A 21,258-nucleotide genomic window follows, 5' to 3' on the forward strand; every position below is an offset into this window, starting at 1 on the left:
TTGGCGGGGTACTACAGAGTAATAGCAGGGTACTGCAGAGTATTGGGGAGTACTACAGAGTAATGGCAGGGTACTGCAGAGTAAAGGCAGGGTACTGCAGAGTAATGGGGGGTACTGCAGGGTAATGGCAGGGTACTGCAGAGTATGCACTGGTATTGCAGAGTATTGGCGGGGTATTGGCGGGGTACTACAGAGTAATAGCAGGGTACTGCAGAGTATTGGGGAGTACTACAGAGTAATGGCAGGGTACTGCAGAGTAAAGGCAGGGTACTGCAGAGTAATGGCAGGGTACTGCACTGCAGAGTAATGGCGGGGTACTGCAGAGTAATGGCAGGGTACTGCACTGCAGAGTAATGGCGGGGTACTGCAGAGTAATGGCAGGGTACTGCAGAGTAATGGGGGTTACTGCAGAGTAATGGGGGGTACTGCAGAGTAATGGCAGGGTACTGCAGAGTATGCACTGGTATTGCAGAGTATTGGCAGGGAATTGAGGGGTTAAATTCGGTGAGCAGCGATGTGGGCACTGCAGATGCAGCCCACATCGCTGCTGACACCGATCTCTTTCCCCTCCGCTGTACCGATCGGTACAGAGAGGGGAGGGAGGAACCGGCGTCATAACATGACGCCGGTTTGTTTCCAAGTGATCACTCCGTCATTTGACGGAGCGATCACGTGGTAAACGGCCGCGACGAGCGGCCGTTTACCGTGATCCGTGCTGCGCCGGGTCCTGTGGACCCGGCGGTCACGGATGCTCTCGAGTGCGCGCCCCAGGGGGCGCACAAGAGCAGAATTCTGGGAGGCCGTTAATTAACGGCCTCTCAGAGTTAAACAACCGCCCTGAAGCCGTTAATCGGCAATGGGCGGTTGTTAAGTGGTTAAAGATAGATCACTAGCTAGCTATATAGGTGAGGTGAATATAGTGTAGTGGTGTATACTGCGGTCAGGGCACAGACAACAACCACTACACAAGAGCAAGATAGGAAATCAGCCCAAAACGATTGGTGTGTACTGTGTTGAAGGTACACAGAACACCCACTGCTTCAGATTCCAACACACTACACGAGGCCGCCTCAAAGGCAGCCTTATATAGTGTGGGGCGTGCACTACACAGCCTGAGCTATGATTGGCCACAGGCAGGATGCCTGTGGCCAATCATGGCTCTCCTCGCTGCCGGCGCTGCGATTGGCCAAGCATGCGGGGTCACAGTGCATGCTTGGCCAATCATGAGCCAGCAATGCACTGCGCCATCGCAGTGCATTGTGGTCCGCGCGCGCCATACGAATTTTGACGCGAACGGACCAAGAGTTCGGATTTTGCCGAACGCCCGAACAGCCAATGTTCGAGTCGAACGTACGTTCGACTCGAACACGAAGCTCATCCCTAGCCACGACGCATTGAGGCAGTAATTGCTGCAAAAGGGGCCCAAACCAAGTACTGAGTACATATGCATGCTTATACTTTGCATAGGTCCGATATTGTTCTGTGTACAATCCTTGTTTTATTGATTGCGTGTAATGTTCTAATTTTTTGAGATTGGGGATTTGGGGTTTTCATGAGCTGTAAGCCATAATCATCACAATTATGACAAATCACAGCTTGGACTATCTTGCTTTGCATGTAATGAGTCTACCTCATATATTACTTTCACCTTTTAAGTTGCATTAGTGAAATAAATGAACTTTTGCACGCTATTCTAATTTTCCGAGTATCACCAGTAGCTGTCATAATGTGGTATTTTCTTGAAATAGCTCAAAAGAAACAAATAGCGCTTTATGGTCACAAGATGGAGCTGGCGATCATAGTAGATAATAGTAGATAATTTATGTAAAAAAAATTGGTGATGGTGGCGCTTGCGTGTAAGATATCCATGCAACAAATTTTTATATGCATGGACCTTTTAGTGTCTGAACCCTGGTCAGTGATGGGTGCGAGTTTTTATTTAACCACTTGCCAACCAGCGCACGACAATGTACGTCGACAGAATGGCACGGGCAGGCAAATGGGCGTACATGTACGTCCCTTTAAATTTGCCGCCCTGCCATCAGGAGCGCGCCGCCGGCGGCGCACTCCCGCGCTGGTCGGGACCCCCGTGAGTCCGGTCGCGGGACCCGCGGACTCGATCGCCGCGGGCATCCCCGCGATCGTCTCACGGAGCGGCCAAATGAAGAAATGCCGTTGTAAACAGCATTTCTCCATTCTGCCTAGCAACTAGTGATGCTGATCTCTGCTCCATGTGATTGGAGCAGAGATCAGTGTTCACTAAATGAAAGCCCAACCCCCCACAGTTAGTAACACACCCCTAGGAACACTTAACCCCTACACTGCCACCCACTGGTTAACCCCTTCACTGCCAGTGTCATTTACACAGGAATCACTGCATTTATATAGCAGTGATTACTGTAAAAAATGACAATGGTCCCAAAAATGTGTCAAAAATGTCCGATGGGTCCCCCACAATGTCGCAGTCACAATAAAAATCGCTGATCGCCGCCATTACTAGTAAAAAAAAATAATAAAAAATTATTAATAAAAATTCTATAAAACTATGCCTATTTTGTAAACGCTATAACTTTTGCGCAAACCAATCAATAATCGCTTATTGCGATTTTTTTTACCAAAAATATGTAGAAGAATACGTATCGGCCTAAACTGAGGGAAAAAAATGTTTTTTTATATATTTTTGGGGGATATTTATTATAACAAAAAGTAAAAAATAATGCGTTTTTTTCAAAATTGTCGCTCTATTTTTGTTTATAGCGCAAAAAATAAAAACCGCAGGGGTGATCAAATACCACCAAAAGAAAGCTCTATTTGTGGCAAAAAAAGGACGTCAATTTTGTTTGGGAGCCACGTCGCACGACCGCGCAATTGTCAGTTAAAGCAACGCAGTGCCGAATCGCAAAAAGTGGTCTGGTCTTTGACCAGCAAATTGGTCCGGTCTGAAAGTGGTTAAAGTGCTTGTACAGCGGATCCTTTTTTTTTTCTTTTTTTCTTTTTCTCCGTTTTTTTTTTTTTTTCTTCAGTTTTGGATGGATTAACATACTTCTGCTACTGCACGCCATCTAGTGGCTATAAAGTGGTATTTTTTTATTTTTTTCCCACGCAAACATTTTCTTTCAATCTTTGGAATTAACGATAGAAAACGTTAAACACATCCTAAAAAAAAAAAAAGAACATCTTTACAATCTTATTCACATATTCAAATAAAGCTACACAACACAAAGATGTTATTTTTGAGGATGGATTGTTCTATGGCTTGCTTGTACGGTCAACCTCTGATAATGTGGTATTTGGATATTTTTCAGTCCTTCATTGCTCTCTTATGCCTTCTTTTTAGTATGTTTCGCCAGAGCTCTGGCCTCACTTTTGTAAGTAACTTTGTACTTTGGTACTTTGTACCATTTCAAAACAACAAAAAGAAAATGTTTTTAGTGGGGAAAATACCACATTTTAGCCACTAGATGGTGCTCAGTAGCAGAAGTGTGCTAATCCTTCCCTACTCCATCCCCAAACTCACCCATGTCTTTATGGACCTTGCTTTGTGCACTGGTCCAAACCATTTGGTGGAGGGGGGATTATGGTTTGAGGTTTTTTTTCAGGAGTTGGGCTTGGCCCTCTTAGTTCTAGTGAAGGGAACTTTTAAGAGGTCAGCATACCAAGACATATTGGACAATTTTATGCTCCCAACTTTGTGGGAACAGTTTGTGGATGGCCCCTTCCTGTTCCAACATGACCGCGCACCAGTGCACAAAGCAAGGTCCATAAAGACATGGATGAGCGAGTTTGGGGTGGAGGATTGGCCTGCACAGAGTCCTGACTAGGGATGAGCTGAACACCCCCCTGTTCGGTTCGCACCAGAACCTGCGAACAGACCTAAACTTCGTGTGAACTTTAGAACCCTATTAAAGGGGTTGTAAAGGTAATTTTTTTATTTTCTACATAGGTTCCTTTAAGCTAGTGCATTGTTGGTTCACTTATCTTTTCCTTCGATTTCCCTTCTAAATGTTTTTTTTCTTTGTTTTCTTTGTCTAAATTTCTCACTTCCTGTTTCACCCCAGTAAGCTGTTCAGTAAGCTGTTCTGGCTGACTAACCACCAGCTCGGATGATGGTGAGAAGTTTACTGAGGAGAAACAGGAAGTGAGATATTCAGACAAATAAAAAAAAACATTTAGAAGGGAAATCAAAGGAAAAGGTAAGTGAACCAACAATGCGCTAGCTTAAAGGAACCTATGTAGAAAATAAAAAATTTACCTTTACAACCCCTTTAAAGTCTATGGGACTCGAACGTTCACAATCTAAAGTGCTCATTTTAAAGGGTAATATGCAAGTTACTGTCCTAAAAAGTGTTTGGGGACCCGGGTCCTGCCCCAGGGGACATGGATCAATGCAAAAAGAAGTTTTAAAAACGGCCGTTTTTTCAGGAGCAGTGATTTTAATAATAATTAAAGTGAAACAATAAAAGTGTAATATTCCTTTAAATTTCGTAGCTGGGGGGTATCTATAGTATGCCTGTGAAGGGGCGCATGTTTCTGGTGCTTAGAACTGTCCCTGCACAAAGTGTCATTTATGCAGGAAAAAAAGTCCTTTAAAATCACTCGCAGCTATTATGAATTGTCGGCTCCGTAATACAGAGAACACTCAATGAGAGCCCAGCGCTGACGTTTCTTATATTAGGAGGGCGGGGCCACCTGTCACCTGACCCCGCCCCTCTGACGCTGGAGAGGGAAGCCAGGGGTTCCCCAGTGACGTGGGGGTGACCCCGCCCCCTCTGATGTAACGCAGGTTTCCGTTACATCAGAGGGGGCGGGGTCACCCATACGTCACTGGGGAACCCCTGACTCCCTTCACCAGCGTCAGAGGGGGCGGGGTCAGGTGACGGGTGGCCCCGCCCTCCTAATATAAGAAACGTCAGCGCTGGGCTCTCTGCAGTGTCTCCGGAGTGGAGACAGAAGAAGGAGGTATGGACAGCGCTGGACTGAGAGATCCCCGTCGCTGGATATGATCATCCATGCTGGACCCCGGAGACCCGTCGCTGGATAGCAAGAGTGGATTAGCACCGCTGGAATCTTTTTTTTATTTTTTTTATTTTTAATAAAGGAATTTTTCAAAAGTGTGTTTGTCTTATTTAACCATTTTGACACTTTCTTTGTGAAATGGTAGGCCCTTACCATTTCAAACAGGGGGGGGGGGGCCGGGATCTGGGGGTCCCCTTGTTAAAGGGGGCTTCCAGATTCTGATAAGCTCCCCGCCCGCAGACCCTCACAACCAACGGCCAGGGTTGTGAGGATGAGGCCCTTGTCCTCATCAACATGGGGACAAGGTGCTTTGAGGGGTCACAGACCCCCAAAGCATCCTCCCAATGTTGAGGGTATGTGGCCTGGTACGGTTCAGGAGGGAGGGGGGGCCGCTCTCTCGTCCCCCCCTCTTTTCCTGCGGCCTGCCAGGTTGCGTGCTCGGATAAAGGGTCTGATATGGATATTTAGGGGGACCCCCACGTCAATTTTTTTTTTTTTATTTGACACGGGGTTCCCCTTAATATCCATGTCAGACCTGAAGGGCCTGGTAATTGAATTTAGGGGAACCCCCACGCTTTTTTTTTTTTTTATCAATGAATGAATGAATTGTCGGCTAATACAGAGAACACTCATTGAGTGTTCTCTGTATTACGGAGACCCGACAATTTAGCCGCAAGTGATTTTAAAAGACTTTTTTTCCTGCACAAATGACACTTTGTGCAGGGACAGTTCTAAGCAGCAGAAACATGCGCCCCTTCACAGGCATACTATAGATACCCCCCAGCTACGAAATTTAAAGGAATATTACACTTTTATTGTTTCACTTTAATCATTATTAAAATCACTGCTCCTGAAAAAACGTCCGTTTTTAAAACTTTTTTTTGCATTGACCCATGTCCCCTGGGGCAGGACCCGGGTCCCCAAACACTTTTTAGGACAGTAACTTGCATATTAGCCTTTAAAATTAGCACTTTAGATTTCTCCCATAGACTTGTATAGGGTGTTCCGCGGCTTTTCGAATTTGCTGCGAACAGCCCAAATTGTTCACTGTTCGCTGAACAGGCGAACAGGCAATGTTCGAGTAGAACATGAGTTCGACTCGAACTCGAAGCTCATCCCTAGTCCTGACCTCACCCTGATAGAACACCTTTGGGATGAATTAGAGTGGAGACTTCGAGCCAGGCCTTCCTGTCCAACATCAGTGCCTGACCTCACAAGTGCACTACTGGAAGAACGGTCAAACATTCCCATAGACACACTCCTAAACCTCGTGGACAGCCTTCCCAGAAGAGTTGAAGCTGTTATAGCTGCAGAGGATGGGCCAACTCAATATTGAACCCTACGGACTAAGACTGGAATGCCATTAAATCTCACGTGTGTGTGTGTAAAGGCAGGTGTCCCAATACTTTTGGTTATAGAGGGTTTGTTGCCCACGGTGGATTCACCATTTCCCATAAGTGTGGTTTGATTTGGTTGAATTATTATTTCTATATTTTTTTTCGATTCCCTTACCTGCAGCCATGCACATAGGTGTGAACTGAGCGTAAAAAGGGTTCAAGCTAAATATTTTTTTATTTTTTTATTCTTTTTGACAGTCTTATGATACAGGCAGGGCTGGGACAAGGGGTGGGCAGGAGGGACGGCTGCCTTGGGCACTGTGGTATCATGGGAGGTGGGGGGGGGGATTTGTACTGAGGGGGAATTTGGAGAGTGGCAGCAGGGGGGGGAGAATTGTTTTAGGAGGGCAAATTTGGTGGTGATTTGAGGGGATTTGTTTTGGGAGGGAGGGTCGGGGGGAGAGGATTTGTGCTAGGAGGGGGGATTTGGGGGGGTTGGTAAAAGGAAATCTTTATTCTTTGGGTTGGGGGGGATTGTGCTAGTGGGGATAATTGGGGAATATTTGTGCTAGGAGGGGAAATTTGTAGGGGGGGGATCTGTGCTAGGATGCGGGATTGGGGTGGGGAATTTGTGATGGGGGAATAGGAGTGGAGGAGATGATTTGTGCTTGGAGGGGAAATTTGAGGGGTAGAGGATTTGTGCTAGGAGGGGGAGATTTTTTTTTGGGGGGGGGGTTGTACTAGTAGGGATAATTGGGAAATATTTGTGCTGGGGGGGATTTGTGGGGGATATCTGCTAGGATGGGGGATTGGGAGAGGGGAATTTGTGTTAGAAGGAGGGGATTTGTGATGGGGGAATAGGAGGGGGGAGAGGATTTGGGGGTTTGGTAAAAGGAAATCTTTATTCTTTGGGTTGGGGGGGGGGGATTGTGCTAGTGGGGATAATTGGGGAATATTTGTTCTAGGAGGGCAAATTTGTAGGAGGGGATCTGTGCTAGGATGCGGGATTGGGGAGGGGAATTTGTGATGGGGGGGAATAGGAGGGGGGAGAGGATTTGTGCTTGGAGGGGAAATTTGAGAGGTAGAGGATTTGTGCTAGGAGGGGGAGATTTTTTGGGGGGGGGGGGTTTGTGCTAGTAGGGATAATTGGGGAATATTTTTTGTGCTTGGAGGGGAAATTTGTGGGGGGATATCTGCTAGGATGGGGGATTGGGGAGGGGAATTTATGTTAGAAGGAGGGGATTTGGATTGGGGGGGAAAGGATATGCGCTTGGGGGAGGGTTCTTTTGTGGGGGGGCTGTTGTGCTGGGGGCATATACAGAGGGAGAGGATTTGAGCTGGGGGGGGCAAAGATTGGTGCTGGGAGGGAAGATTTAGACGGGGGCAGATTTGTACTGGGAGGAGGGGCGATTTATGCTTGGGGGATGAGCATGCAGATTAATGGTTGATTTTTTATTTATTTTATTGAGGGAGGGGATTTTCAGTGACAAATAATGCTCATACGTCTGGGGGGGGGGGGGGGTGCAATTTGGGCTCTAGATTACCTTGTCCCAGCACTGGATCCAGGTACACCTGCCAAAAAGCATAGCTGGATCCTGTACCTCCCTGCAAGTTAACTGTACAGCTCTGCCCAGATAAAAAAAACCCAGGCTGCTGATTGTCCTCATTGAAAGCACACTATACGTTCTGTAACTCAAATAGATTTTTCTTTGACCCGGGCGCAGTGAGCTGATATAAGGCCGATTGTAATTGATCGCTGTCAGTCACTGCGTGGATTGCTCTTTGCACCGGGCCCATGGTCCACTGACAGGTCTCAGGGGAGGGGGAGTTAAACATTAACCAGCCCTCTTCCCTGGAGACCTCGGTCAGACATGGAATGGCAGCAACACGACCGACCAACTTCTCCGCTCCCAGGTTCCACTTTCTACCATATACCTCCATAGGGCAATTTTTATGATTTTTATTTTTATGAATTTTTTATCATATACCTTTATAGGGCAATTTTTATAATTTTTATTTTATTTTATTTTTTTTAATTTTTTTTATGATTTTTTTTTTAATCATATACCTCTATAGGGCAATTTTTATGACTTTTTTTTTTAATTTAAATTTTTTTATGATTTTTTTTTTAATGATATACCTCTATAGGACATTTTTTTATGATTTTTATTTTTATTTTTTATGATTTTTTTTAACCTATACCTCTATAGGGCAATTCTAAAACGGATATCATAGAACATACAGGATGACGGCGTCACGGTTTTATGGAATCTCCTTCTTAATCGGGGTCGTCGCCGTCCAAATTCTTGGCCAAAAAATTCTCTCCAGCAAAAAGCGATGCGGTGACCCCCATTGTGAAGGTAAGCGCTCAGCCTGCCGCTTTTAGTCCTAATTTGATGTATTTGCGCTCAGGTGTATCTCTCCTGCACTGCGTATACATTGACCCGAGCAGCTGTCCTTACAATAAAGATGTGAAACGCGTTAATAATGGTGATTTTGTATCTTCGCTGCTGGACTATATGATACTCCTTCTGCCTTATGTTGTGGAGATGAGGAGAAGGGGTTCTGTAGTCCAGCAGAGGGGGCAGCTGACTCAGCTCTGACCATGCTGCTTGGGATTTCAGTATAGCGTTGTCAGCTGGATTTCTGACAGGATCCTACGGGTATTTTTCTGTACATGGAGGATCAAAGGGTCATCTATACAGTATATATCATATAGAATTGCTACGTATTGTAATATGAGTTAACCACTTGATGCCCGTGCTATAGCTGAAAGACGGCTACAGCACGAGCTTACATTGCCAGGAGGGCATCCATGGACGTTCACCACCCTTCACCACGTGATCAGCTGTCAGCCAATGACAAATGTCACATAATGTAAACAGAAGCCGAAACACTGACAGCGCGAGGAGGAAAAAATAAAGCCGATTGCCAGCTTCTGTAAAAGGGACATCAGTCCCACACAGTGCCCACCAGTGCTACTAACCAGTGCCCACCAGTGCTGCTGACCAATGCCCACCAGTGCTTCATCATCAATGCTGCCTATCAGTGCCTCATTATCAGTGCCTCATTATCAGTGCCACCTATCAGTGCTGCCTATCAGTGCCTCATCAGTGCAGCCTATCAGTGCCTCATCAGTGCCACCTATCAATGCCTCACCATCAGTGCCGCCTATCAGGGTCTCATCATCAGTGCTGCCTATCAATGCCTCACCATCAGTGCCGCCTATCAGTGCCTCATCAGTGCCACCTATCAATGCCTCACCATCAGTGCCGCCTATCAGGGTCTCATCATCAGTGCTGCCTATCAATGCCTCACCATCAGTGCCGCCTATCAGGGTCTCATCATCAGTGCTGCCTATCAGTGCCTCATCATCAGTGCCGCCCATCAGGGCCTCACCATCAGTGCCTCATCTTCAGTGCCACCTATCAGTGCCACCTATCAGTCCCTTATCTTCAGTGCCACCTATCAGTGCTTCATTGGTGCCACCTATCAGTGCCTCCTACCAGTGCCTCATCATCAGTGCTGCCTATCCATGCTGCCTATCAGTGTCTCATCATCAGTGCCACCTATTAGTGCCCATCAGTGGCATCTATCAGTGCTGCCTCTCAGTGCCCTTCAGGCCCACCTATTAGTGTGCCTCATCAGTGCCCATCAGTGAAGGAGAAAAATTACTTATTTACAAACTTTTATAACAAACCATGAATACAGTTTTGTCTTTTTTTTTCGGTCTTTCTTTGTTTGTTTAGCAAAAAGATAAAAAAACAAAAAACAAAAAAAAAAACAGCGGTGATTAAATACCACCAAAAGAAAGCTCTGTATGAATAAAATGATAAATATTTCATATATGTACAGTGTTATATGACCGCGTAATTGTCATTCAAAGCGTGACAGCGCTGAAAGATGAAAATTGGTCTGGGCAGGAAGTGGATGAAAATGCCCGGTATTGAAGGGGTTATGTGGGGGGAGAAAAAGCTCAAAAACGGTTCTGGCTGCGAAGCGTTAAACATTGGCACACATTGGCACAGGCAATACCGATAATCCTCCACTATTTTCTATAGAAGAGAGAAGGATTACCCCCCCCCCCTTCCCGAGAGGGAGGTGAAGGTTTGTTTGATCAGTGTCAGAATTCCTTTTCCCAGACTATTTATAGCCATCTGGAGATTTTTATTGCATGAAAAAAAAAATCTCTACAACCTCAAGTCACCGGAGGGCAAAGTTCGAGGGTTTGTTTACCACCGGCAGCTCTCAGGTAAAAAAAGACAGGAGCCGGAGATTTGTTTTTCTTCACGCCGGGGAAAGTGCGCCATCTGGGAAAAGCATGGTGGTGGCAAACCGGATACAAATATAATCACCTCATGATCAGCAACATACCCGTACCTCACTGGACTTTGAGTGGTTATACCGGGCATCCTCCCGATACCATTTTTTTTTTTTTTGTCGATGGTTGGCTTTCTTCTAAAAGCAATCCTAGTGGCTAATTAGCTGCTGGATTGCTTTTACCAGCGGTGGGAGGGGACACCCCCCCCCCACCTCCTACAGCTCTCTCGGGCTCGAGATCTGTGCGACCAGGCGGTGCTTCCGCCGGCCATAGAGGCAACGAGAGACTAGAATAGTTCTGATCACCTCTATGGTACTGGAAACTGGAAACAATAAACAATTCACAACTTCCAGTTTCACCGGATGTAAACGGCGCCATTTATAACTCCTTCAGATCCGCGCTATAGCCGAATGACGGTGACAGCGAGGATCTGCTTTGCCAGGAGGGTGTCAATAGACCTCCTCCCCTTTGCAAACTGACCACGCCCCCCTGAAGGATGTGCGCTGTGATCACCCGGGTCAATGAGACTCAGGTAATCGGAGTAAGGGGTCAATCCCGGCCCCTTACCACGTGATCAGCTGTCAGCCAATGACAGCTGATCACATGATGTAAACAGAAGATCGGTGATCATTTTTCTTCTTCTTCTTCTGACAGCGCGAGGAGAAAAAAAAGCTGATCACCGGCTTCTGTTGAAGGGACATTAGTCCCGAGCAGGGAGAAGCGAAGCTGCCTCATATGTGCCCACAAATACCACCTGCCAGTGCCACGAATCAGTGCCCAGAGTACCCACCAATCAGTTCCCACCAGTACATCAGTGCCACCTATCAATGCCCACTAGTGCCACCTATCAATGCCCACCAGTGGTGTCAATCAGTGCCTCATCAGTGCCACCCAGCAGTTCTGCCTATCAGTGCCCATCACTGCCACCCATAAGTAGCCATCACTGCCAGCTATCAGTGCCACCTTTCAGTGCCACCTATTAGTGCTCTTTAGTGCCACCTATCAATGCCCATCAGTGCCACCCTTCAGTGCCACCTATTAATGCCCTTCAGTGCAGCCCATCAGTACCACCTCTCAGTGCCCACCAGTACCGCTTATTAGTACCCATCAGTGCTGCCTTATCAGTGCCCATCAGTGTCGTCTTATCAGTGGTCATCAATGCAACCTATCAGTGCCCATCAGTGTTGCCTTATCAGTGCCCATCAGTGCAACCCAGTGCCGGGACAAGGTCATCCAGCGCCCAGGGCAAAGATGCCAAACTGCGCCCCCCTTTCCCTTAGGGTTAGGGTCAGGGTGCCCCCTACCCCTGCAATAAACCATTGCGCCAGGGGCAGCCATCCCTCCTGCCCCCCCCCCCTTGTCCCGGCCCTGGTGCAACCTATCAGTGCCCATTAGTGCAGCCTCATCAGCGTACATCAATGAAGGAGAAAAATGACCTGTTCGCAAAATTTATTAGCAAAATATAAAACTTTTTGTATTTTATTTTTAAATTAGGTATTTTTTTATTTTTTTAACAAATAATAAAAAAAGCAGAGGTGATCAAATACCACCAAAAGAAAGTTTTATTTGTGGGAAAAAAAATGATAAAAAATGTCATTTTGGTACAGTGTTGTATGACCGCGCAATTGTCATTCAAATAGTGACAGCGCTTTAGGTGCCCGGTAATCAAGTGGTTAATTTGGTAAGAATCTGATCATCTGAACACACATCTTGGTATGATCAGATGCTTTAAAGGGCAGAGGAGACATCTGGGGTCTAATAGATCCCAAATCTCCCTATAAAGAGTACCTGTCACTGATCATGCTATCACAGTGAATGTTTATATTTCCTGTGATAATAATAAAAGTGATAAAAAATGTTTTTTTTTTTAAAGTGACAGTGTAAAAATAATTAAAAAAAAACAAAAAAAAGTGCAAGTCCAGCCAAAAACCAACTCTAAACCTGCTCTCATTCTAAACCTAATCTATCTAACTCTGTAAAGCAGAAAATCGCTGTACTTACCTCATCGGGTGTCAGCGGTGGCTTCAGTCTGGAGGAGGGTGCAGGAAAGGCAGCCTGATAATGGAAGCCCCATAGTAAGTCTATGGGTGATGTCACTTCCCTGGCCTTTTCCGGCCGTTGTCGGTCCTCTCCTGTGCGCAGCATTCACCGCTGGAGACCGGACCAGATTGGCTGCAGAATACAGTGCCTTGAAAAAGTATTCATACCCCTTGAAATTTACCACATTTTGTCATGTTGCAGCCAAAAACGTAAATGTATTTTGTTGGGATTTTATGTGATAGACCAACACAAAGTGGCACATAATTGTGAGGTGGAAGGAAAATGATAAAATGGTTTAAAAATGTTTTACAAATAAATATGTGAAAAGTGTGGGGGGGTACATTTGTATTCAGCCCCCTTTTACTCTGATACCCCTAACTAAAATCTAGTGCAGGGATCCTCAAACTACGGCCCTCCAGCTGTTGCGAAACTACACATCCCATGAGGCATTGTGAAATTCTGACATTCACAGACATGACCAGGCATGATGGGAATTGTAGTTCCTGAACAACTGGAGGGCCATAGTTTGAAGACCCATGATCTAGTGCAACTAATTGCCTTCAGAAGTCACCTAATTAGTAAATAGAGTCCACCTGTGTGCAATTTAATCTCAGTATAACTACAGCTGTTCTGTGAAGTCCTCAGAGATTTGTTAGAGAACCTAAGTGAACAAACAGCATCATGAAGGCTGAGGAACACACCAGACAGGTCAGGGATAAAGTTGTGGAGAAGTATAAAGCAGGTTTAGGTTATAAAAAATATCCCACGCTTTGAACTTCCCACGGAGCTCTGTTCAATCCATCATCCAAAAATGGAAAGAGTATGGGCACAATGGCAAACCTACCAAGACATGGCCGTCCACCTAAACTGACCGGGCCGGGCAAGGAGAGCATTCATCAGAGAAGCAGCCAAGAGGTCCATGGTAACTCTGGAGGAGCTGCAGAGATCCACAGCTCAGGGGGGAGAATCTGTCCACAGGACAACTATTAGTCGTCTCTCCACAAATCTGCCCTTTATGGAAGAGTGACAAGAAGAAAGACATTGGAGAAAGAAAGTCATAAGAAGTCCTGTGTGCAGTTTGTGAGAAGTCATGTGGGGGAGGGGGCAGCAAACATGTGGAAGAAGGTGATCTGGTCAGAGGAGACTAAAATGTAACTTTTTGGCCTAAAAGCAAAATGCTATGTGTGGGGGAAAACGAAGGCCGTGTACACACGACCAGACTTTCCGGCAGACCAGGTCCGACGGTCTTCCTGACGGACTTCCGATGGACTTTCCAAACAAACGGACTTGGCCACACACAATCATACCAAAGTTTGACAGATGACGTACGACCGGACTAAAATAAGGAAGTTCATAGCCAGTAGCTAATAGTTTTTCATCCGTCGGACTAGCATACAGATGAATGGATTTTTCCACCGGACTCAAGTCCGTCGGAAATATTTGAAACATGTTCTAAATCTAAAGTCTGTCAGATTTTTTGACAGCAAAGGTCCGATGAAGCCCACAGACGGTGAAAATGTCCAACGGATTCGTTCTGTCAGACCTTTGCTGTCAAAGACCGGCCGTGTGTACACGGCGTAACACTGCACATCACCTTGAACACACCATCACTACCGTGAAACATGGTGGTGGCATCATCATGTTGTGCTTTTCTTCAGCAGGGACAGGGAAGCTGGTCAGAGTTGATGGGAAGATGGATGGAGACAAATACAGGACAATCTTAGAAGAAAACCTGTAAAGCCCCCTACACACGATCAGAAATTCTGCCAGCAAAAGTCTGATGTGAGCTTTTGGTCAGAAATTCTGACCGTGTGTACGCTCCATCTGACTTTTTGCTGTTCGAATTCCCGCCAGCAAAAGATTGAGAGCAGGTTCTCAATTTTTCGGTCGGAAAAAGTTTTGATCGGAAATTTCTACACATGCTCGGAAGCATTGAACTTAATTTTCTTGGCTGGTCGTAGTGTTGTACATCACCGCGTTTTTGACGGTTGAAAGTTCAGCAAACTTTTGTGTGACTGTGTGTATGCAAGCCAAGCTTGAGCGGAATTCCATTGGAAAAACCATCCAAGATTTTTCCGACAGAAAATCTGGTCATGTGTATGCGGCATTAGAGTCTGCAAAAGACCCCCCCCAGAAGAGATGGGGTGGAGGATCACCTTCCAGCAGGACTACGACCCGAAACATCCAGCCAGAGCTACAATGGAATGGTTTAGATCAAAGCATATTCATGTGTTAGAATGGCCCAGTCACAGTCCAGACCTAAATCACATTGAGAATCTGTGGCAAGACTTGAAAATTGCTGTTCACAGACGCTCTCCATCCAATCCGACAATCTGAGCTTGAGATATTTTGCAAAGATGAATGGGCAAAAATGTCCCTCTCTAGATGAGGTATTAATAACCACTTACAGACCGGAAGATTTTCCCCCTTTATGACCGGGCCATTTTTTTGCGATATGGCACTGCGTCGCTTTAACTGACAATTGCGCGGTTGTGCGGCGCTGTACCCAAACAAAATTGATGTCCTATTTTCCCCACAAATAGAGCTTTCTTTTGGTGGTATTTGATCACCTTTTCGGTTTTTATTTTTTGTGCTATAAACAAAAAATAAGCGACAATTTTGAAGAAAAAAAAAAACAATATTTACTTTTTGCTATAATAAATATCCCCAAATCTGTCTCCTCTCCCCTGACAGAACAGGGATTTGTGTGTATACATACACAAATCCCCATTCTGGCTCTCGTGCCCGCTGGCCACGCCCATCGGGTCCTCCGCTGTGCAGCGGCACTTGCACGCACAAGCGCCTCCGGTGGCTCTTAAAGGGCACAACGTACCTATGTTTTGCGGGAATGTGCCACTTTGCCGACGAATATCGGCATGAGCCAAGCGGCAAGTGGGTCATTAGCATTAACCGGTTCCCGATCAGCGCACGACGATGTACGTCGACAGAATGGCACGGGCAGGCATATTGGCGTACAGGTACGTCCAATCTTCAATGCCGCCCTGCCATCGGGAGCGCGCCGCCGGCGGCGCGCTCCCGCGCTGGTCGGGACCCCCGTGAGTCCGGTCGCGGGACCCGCGGACTCGATCGCCGAGATCGTCTCACGGGACGGCTGAATGGAGGAAATGCCGTGTAAACAGCATTTCTCCATTCTGCCTAGCAACTAGTGACGCTGATCTCTGCTCCATGTGATTGGAGCAGAGATCAGTGTTCACTAAATGAAAGCCCAACCCCTCCCCACAGTTAGTAACACACCCCTAGGAACACTTAACCCCTACACTGCCACCCACTGGTTAACCCCTTCACTGCCAGTGTCATTTACACAGGAATCACTGCATTTATATAGCAGTGATTACTGTATAAATGACAATGGTCCCAAAAATGTGTCAAAAATGTCCGATGGGTCCCCCACAATGTCGCAGTCACAATAAAAATTGCTGATCGCCGCCATTACTAGTAAAAAAAAAATAATAAAAATGATTAATCAAAATGCTATAAAACTATCCCTATTTTGTAAACGCTATAACTGTTGCGCAAACCAATCAATAAACGCTTATTGCGATTTTTTTACCAAAAATATGTAGAAGAATACGTATCGGCCTAAACTGAGGGAAAAAAATGTTTTTTTTATATATTTTTGGGGGATATTTATTATAACAAAAAGTAAAAAATAATGAATTTTTTTCAAAATTGTTGCTCTATTTTTGTTTATAGCGCAAAAAATAAAAACCGCAGGGGTGATCAAATACCACCAAAAGAAAGCTCTATTTGTGGGAAAAAAAGGACGTCAATTTTGTTTGGGAGCCACGTTGCAGGACCGCGTAATTGTCAGTTAAAGCGACGCAGTGCCGAATCGCAAAAAGTGGTCTGGTCTTTGACCAGCAAAATGGTCCGGTCTGTAAGTGGTTAAACATACAGGGCTTCTTTACACGCCGAACCATTGTGGTGATGTCAGCTGTTTGATTTTCAGGTCAGATGATGAGAGTTTCGGCAAAGCAAGATTACACCGGACCTGACTGCCGGTTCCTCAGCTTCAAAGCCGGAGAGGAGATCAATGTGTATTATAAACTCGCCGAAGGGAGGGAGGACCTATGGCAAGGCAGCGTATGTTATTATCATTTTTATTACTATTATTTTTGGTTAAATGTATAAAAATGGCAAATCAAAAAATTGAAAGAAATAAAAAACAAAGTTGTCACAATCCAAAACTCTCATCCTAAAATATATCATGATATGGAAACCCATTAAAAAAAAAATGTTCCCTCAGACTCCATTCCATGTGACCAGGGGCTCTTTTTTTTTAATTATTATGTCTTTGATTTTTTTGATTCCGTACTATTGTTTTTTCATATATTTGATACATTTTGTTATCAGTTAGGTATCAGTTCTGTAGAAGCCTTTATAGACAGGTCTGTCTCTGCAGGACGCAAGACTATTTTCGGATGATATGTATATAGAGGAAAGAAGTGGGATTTTCTGGGTGCAAGTTGATTTGAAAAATAGTAACAACTGTATTATATAAGAAAGTTTTTTCTTTTAGAAAAAATAAAAATTTCTTAAAAACACAGCAAATGGCAAGTACAAATCAACAAAGTTTTGTGGATACAGCATAGAAGGATAGAATTCCCAACATGTTTCACCCATATATCGGGCTTCTTCAGGAGATGCAGTCCAACGAGAGGTACAAGTCTTCTATTGAAAAAACATATACATACAATGATTATATTAACAATCAATTTATAACCATAATATCACATATATAATACTGATAATAATATAATAAAGCATCCCCTGAAGAAGCCTGATATATGGGTGAAACATGTTGGGAATTCTAGCCTTCTATGCTGTATCCACAAAACTTTGTTGATTTGTACTTGACAATTGCTGGATTTTTAAGAATTTTTTTTTTCTAAAATAAAATAAAACTTTCTTATATAATATAGTTGTTACTATTTTTCAAATTAACTTGCACCTTGAAAATCCCAATTCTTTCCTCTATATACAATCTATTAAGGGATGTGGTGCTATTACTAAGTTGACCTGTCTGTGATCAAAAAAATCTATTTTCAGAGGAGTTGGAAGCCATTTGTAGGCTCTATTTCAGTGTTTCTGGGGTGCCGTGTGGGTTCCCCCCAAGGTGCCATGAGCACAGCACACAGTATGCCCTGGATCAGCATCATGAGTTGCCATGGTGCAGGTGGACTGGCCGCCAGCCCCATAACAACCAAAGAAACTCTAGGGCAGAATGCACGCCATCATCCAGTGCTATGGTGTCCTCACTAAGGCAATGCATGGCTCTGATCTAGCATACTGGGCCACCCCCACCAATTGGGAGAAAAGGGAAGTCTTCCTCCAGACCTCATCCACCTCCTGCCCTCTGCCACGCTGCTGAATCCAAACAATAGGGCTCTGATGTGAGGAGGGAGCTGTGTTGGTGGGGGGCTCTGAGATGTAGGGACTTTGTGATTGGGGGACTCTGATATAATGAAAGGACTCTGTGGTGATGGGGAGACTCTCTTGTGGTGGAGGGTTTCTAATATATAGGGGGAGCTCGGATGTGATTGGAGTCCTCTGGCATGAAGATGGGACTCTCATTTGATGTGACCTCTGTTATAATGATGGGAGTCTGACATTAAGGGGGTTCTGATGTGATGGGGGAACTCTGAGGAGATAGAAGGACTGTGATCAGTGGCCTTTGATGTGATGCGATGATCTCTAACATGAAGTGGAGACTCTGATGTGATGGAAGGAACTCTAATGTACTGATGTGATGGGGGACAGATCTCTGACATGAAGAGGGGTCTGATGTGATGGGAGGACCTCTGACATGGAGGGGGCTCTGAGATGATGGAGGACCTCTGATGTGATGGGGGACCTCTGATGTGATGGGAGGCCTTCTGATGTGATCAGGATCTCTGATGTGATAAAGGACGTCTGATGTGAGGAAGGACCTCTGATGTCATGGGGCACCTCTTATGTAACAGGGGGACTTATAATGTAATAGGGCCCCCTGACATTAAGGGGAACTCTGATTTAATATGAGAACCTCTGAAGAGATGGGGGGAGGGCTCTGATATGATGAGGGGACCTCTGATGTGATGGGGGACCTCTGATGTGACTGAGGACCTCTTATGTGATGGGGGACCTCTAATGTAATGGGGGACCTCTGATGTGAAAGGAGGACCTTTTATGTGATTGTGAACCTCTGATGTGATGGGGGGGGGGGCTCTGATGTGATGGGGGGGGACCTTTGATGTGATGGAGGACCTATAAGGTGAAAGGGGGACCTATGATGTGATAGAGACCTCTGACATGAAGGAGACTCTGAATTTATATGGAAACCTCTGATAAGATGGGGGGGGGGGGCTCTGATGTGATGGGGACCTCTAAAGTGATGGGAGGACCCCTGATGTGATGGGAGAACCTCTGCTATAATGGGGATCATTGATGTTATGGGAAGACTTCTGATGTGATGGAGACCTCTAATGTGATGGGAGGACCTCGGATGTGATGGTGGGGCCTCTGATGGGATGGGAGGACATATAATGGGATAGGAGAACCTCTGATGTGATGGGAGGACCTCAGGTGTGATGGTGGGGTCTCTGGTGTGATGGAGTACTTCTGATGTGATGGGAGGACCTCTGATGTGATGGGAGGACCTCTGATGGGATGGAGAACCTCTGATGGGATGGAGAACCTCAGATGTGATGGGAGGACCTCTGATGGGATGGAGAACCTCTGATGGGATGGAGAACCTCTGATGGGATGGAGAACCTCTGATGTGATGGGAGGACCTCTGATGGGATGGGAGAACCTCTGATGTGATGGAGAACCTCTGATGGGATGGGAGAACCTCTGATGTGATGGAGAACCTCTGATGGGATGGGAGAACCTCTGATGTGATGGAGAACCTTTGATGGGATGGAGAACCTCTGATGGGATGGAGATCCTCTGATGGGATGGAGAACCTCTGATGTGATTAGTGGACCTCTGATGGGATGGGAGAACCTCTGATGGGATGGAGAACCTCTGATGGGATGGGAGAACCTCTGATGTGATGGAGAACCTCTGATGTGATGGGAGAACCTCTGATGTGATGGAGAACCTCTGATGTGATGGGAGGACCTCTGATGGGATGGGAGAACCTCTGATGTGATGGAGAACCTCTGATGGGATGGAGAACCTCTGATGGGATGGAGAACCTCTGATGAGATGGAGAACCTCTGATGAGATGGGTGGACCTCTGATGGGATGGAGAACCTCTGATGGGATGGGAGAACCTCTGATGTGATGGAGAACCTCTGATGTGATGGGAGAACCTCTGATGTGATGGAGAACCTCTGATGTGATGGGAGGACCTCTGATGGGATGGGAGAACCTCTGATGTGATGGAGAACCTCTGATGGGATGGAGAACCTCTGATGGGATGGAGAACCTCTGATGAGATGGAGAACCTCTGATGAGATGGGTGGACCTCTGATGGGATGGGAGAACCTCTGATGGGATGGGGGGGCATTGATGTGATGGTGGGCCTCTAATGTGATGTGGGAACCTCTGACATGAATGTTAATTTCAATACTCTGTAGTAATAATGTTATTCTCAGACATGTTCTTTCAGGACAAATCTCTTTGGCTGTAGATCTAGCAGAAATATTTGCTCTCTTTCAGATAGGGAAAGCATACGGCTTTTTTCCCAGAGACGCTGTCACCATAGAAGAAGTCTATCTGTCAGATGAAGTGGAAGTTCCTGCACAGGTAACGTTTTAAAAAGACAAATGAAAGTGATTGTCATGCAGCACACAAGAGCAATGAATCGGTGACAGATGAATCCTCATTTGATTGCCCATACACAGCAGATCCAGTCTGCCAATTATGGATCACCACAATATGGCTTTTGTAGGGAAGAGACTATTTTCTCTTTTTTGCAAAGAAAACAATTGATACAATGTAACATTTATTTTCCAGGATGATGGTAAAAACATACTGTACATGTTACTGTATATGGAACACTGACATATTGTCTATGCCTGTCTAATTCTCCTCCCCCCCCACCCCCCCATCCTCTTCGCCCTGATTCCTGGGCTCTGCTGTCCCACCTACAGGCCCAGAACCCCCATGGCAGGTGTCTCTGGGTAGAGGGGAGAAAGACTAACAAATATCCATTCACTGATCTCCCTTAGCAAGAATAAACACAGAAAAAACGTGAGCTCCATTCGTTTCAGTGAAGGGCAGGTGAGACAATAGTAGTCGAATAGACACCGGATGTCTCAATAAAGAGAACCTGTCTAAGTAACTTTTAGTCCCCATGTAATAAAAAATACAACAAAAATTGTAAAGAAAATTGTACACGGGGCACCTACATCAATTGTGCCACCTATATTGCATATCACCAAGCATGCCAAAGTGGAAGCAATAATTCTAAGGCCATTATTCACCGTTCACTCTAAACTGATGGCTGGAATGGGCTTTTAAAGTGACATTCATGAAGAATTTTGGGTAGAAGAGAAATTGCAGCTCAAAGGCTCCAGACCTGTTGAAGATCTT

The 21,258-nt window shown here is 45.5% G+C and overlaps 1 protein-coding gene across 1 annotated transcript in view; it reads left to right on the top strand.

The window, feature by feature from the left end:
- Positions 1 to 8,111: 8,111 nt before the first annotated feature.
- LOC143956608 (uncharacterized) overlaps positions 8,112 to 21,258 on the top strand; it is a 37,500-nt gene continuing 24,353 nt past the window's right edge. The window contains exons 1-4 of the mRNA XM_077466820.1: positions 8,112 to 8,267; positions 8,564 to 8,713; positions 16,685 to 16,818; positions 20,383 to 20,469. Coding sequence (XP_077322946.1) covers positions 8,599 to 8,713; positions 16,685 to 16,818; positions 20,383 to 20,469 — 336 coding nt within the window. The 5' untranslated portion in view covers positions 8,112 to 8,267; positions 8,564 to 8,598. The remainder of the gene's footprint in view (positions 8,268 to 8,563; positions 8,714 to 16,684; positions 16,819 to 20,382; positions 20,470 to 21,258) is intronic.

Source organism: Lithobates pipiens, unplaced genomic scaffold (genome assembly GCF_037356315.1).
Source record: "Lithobates pipiens isolate NorthernLeopardFrog02 unplaced genomic scaffold, aLitPip1_a1.2 Scaffold_37, whole genome shotgun sequence".
Classification (NCBI taxonomy): domain Eukaryota; kingdom Metazoa; phylum Chordata; class Amphibia; order Anura; family Ranidae; genus Lithobates; species Lithobates pipiens.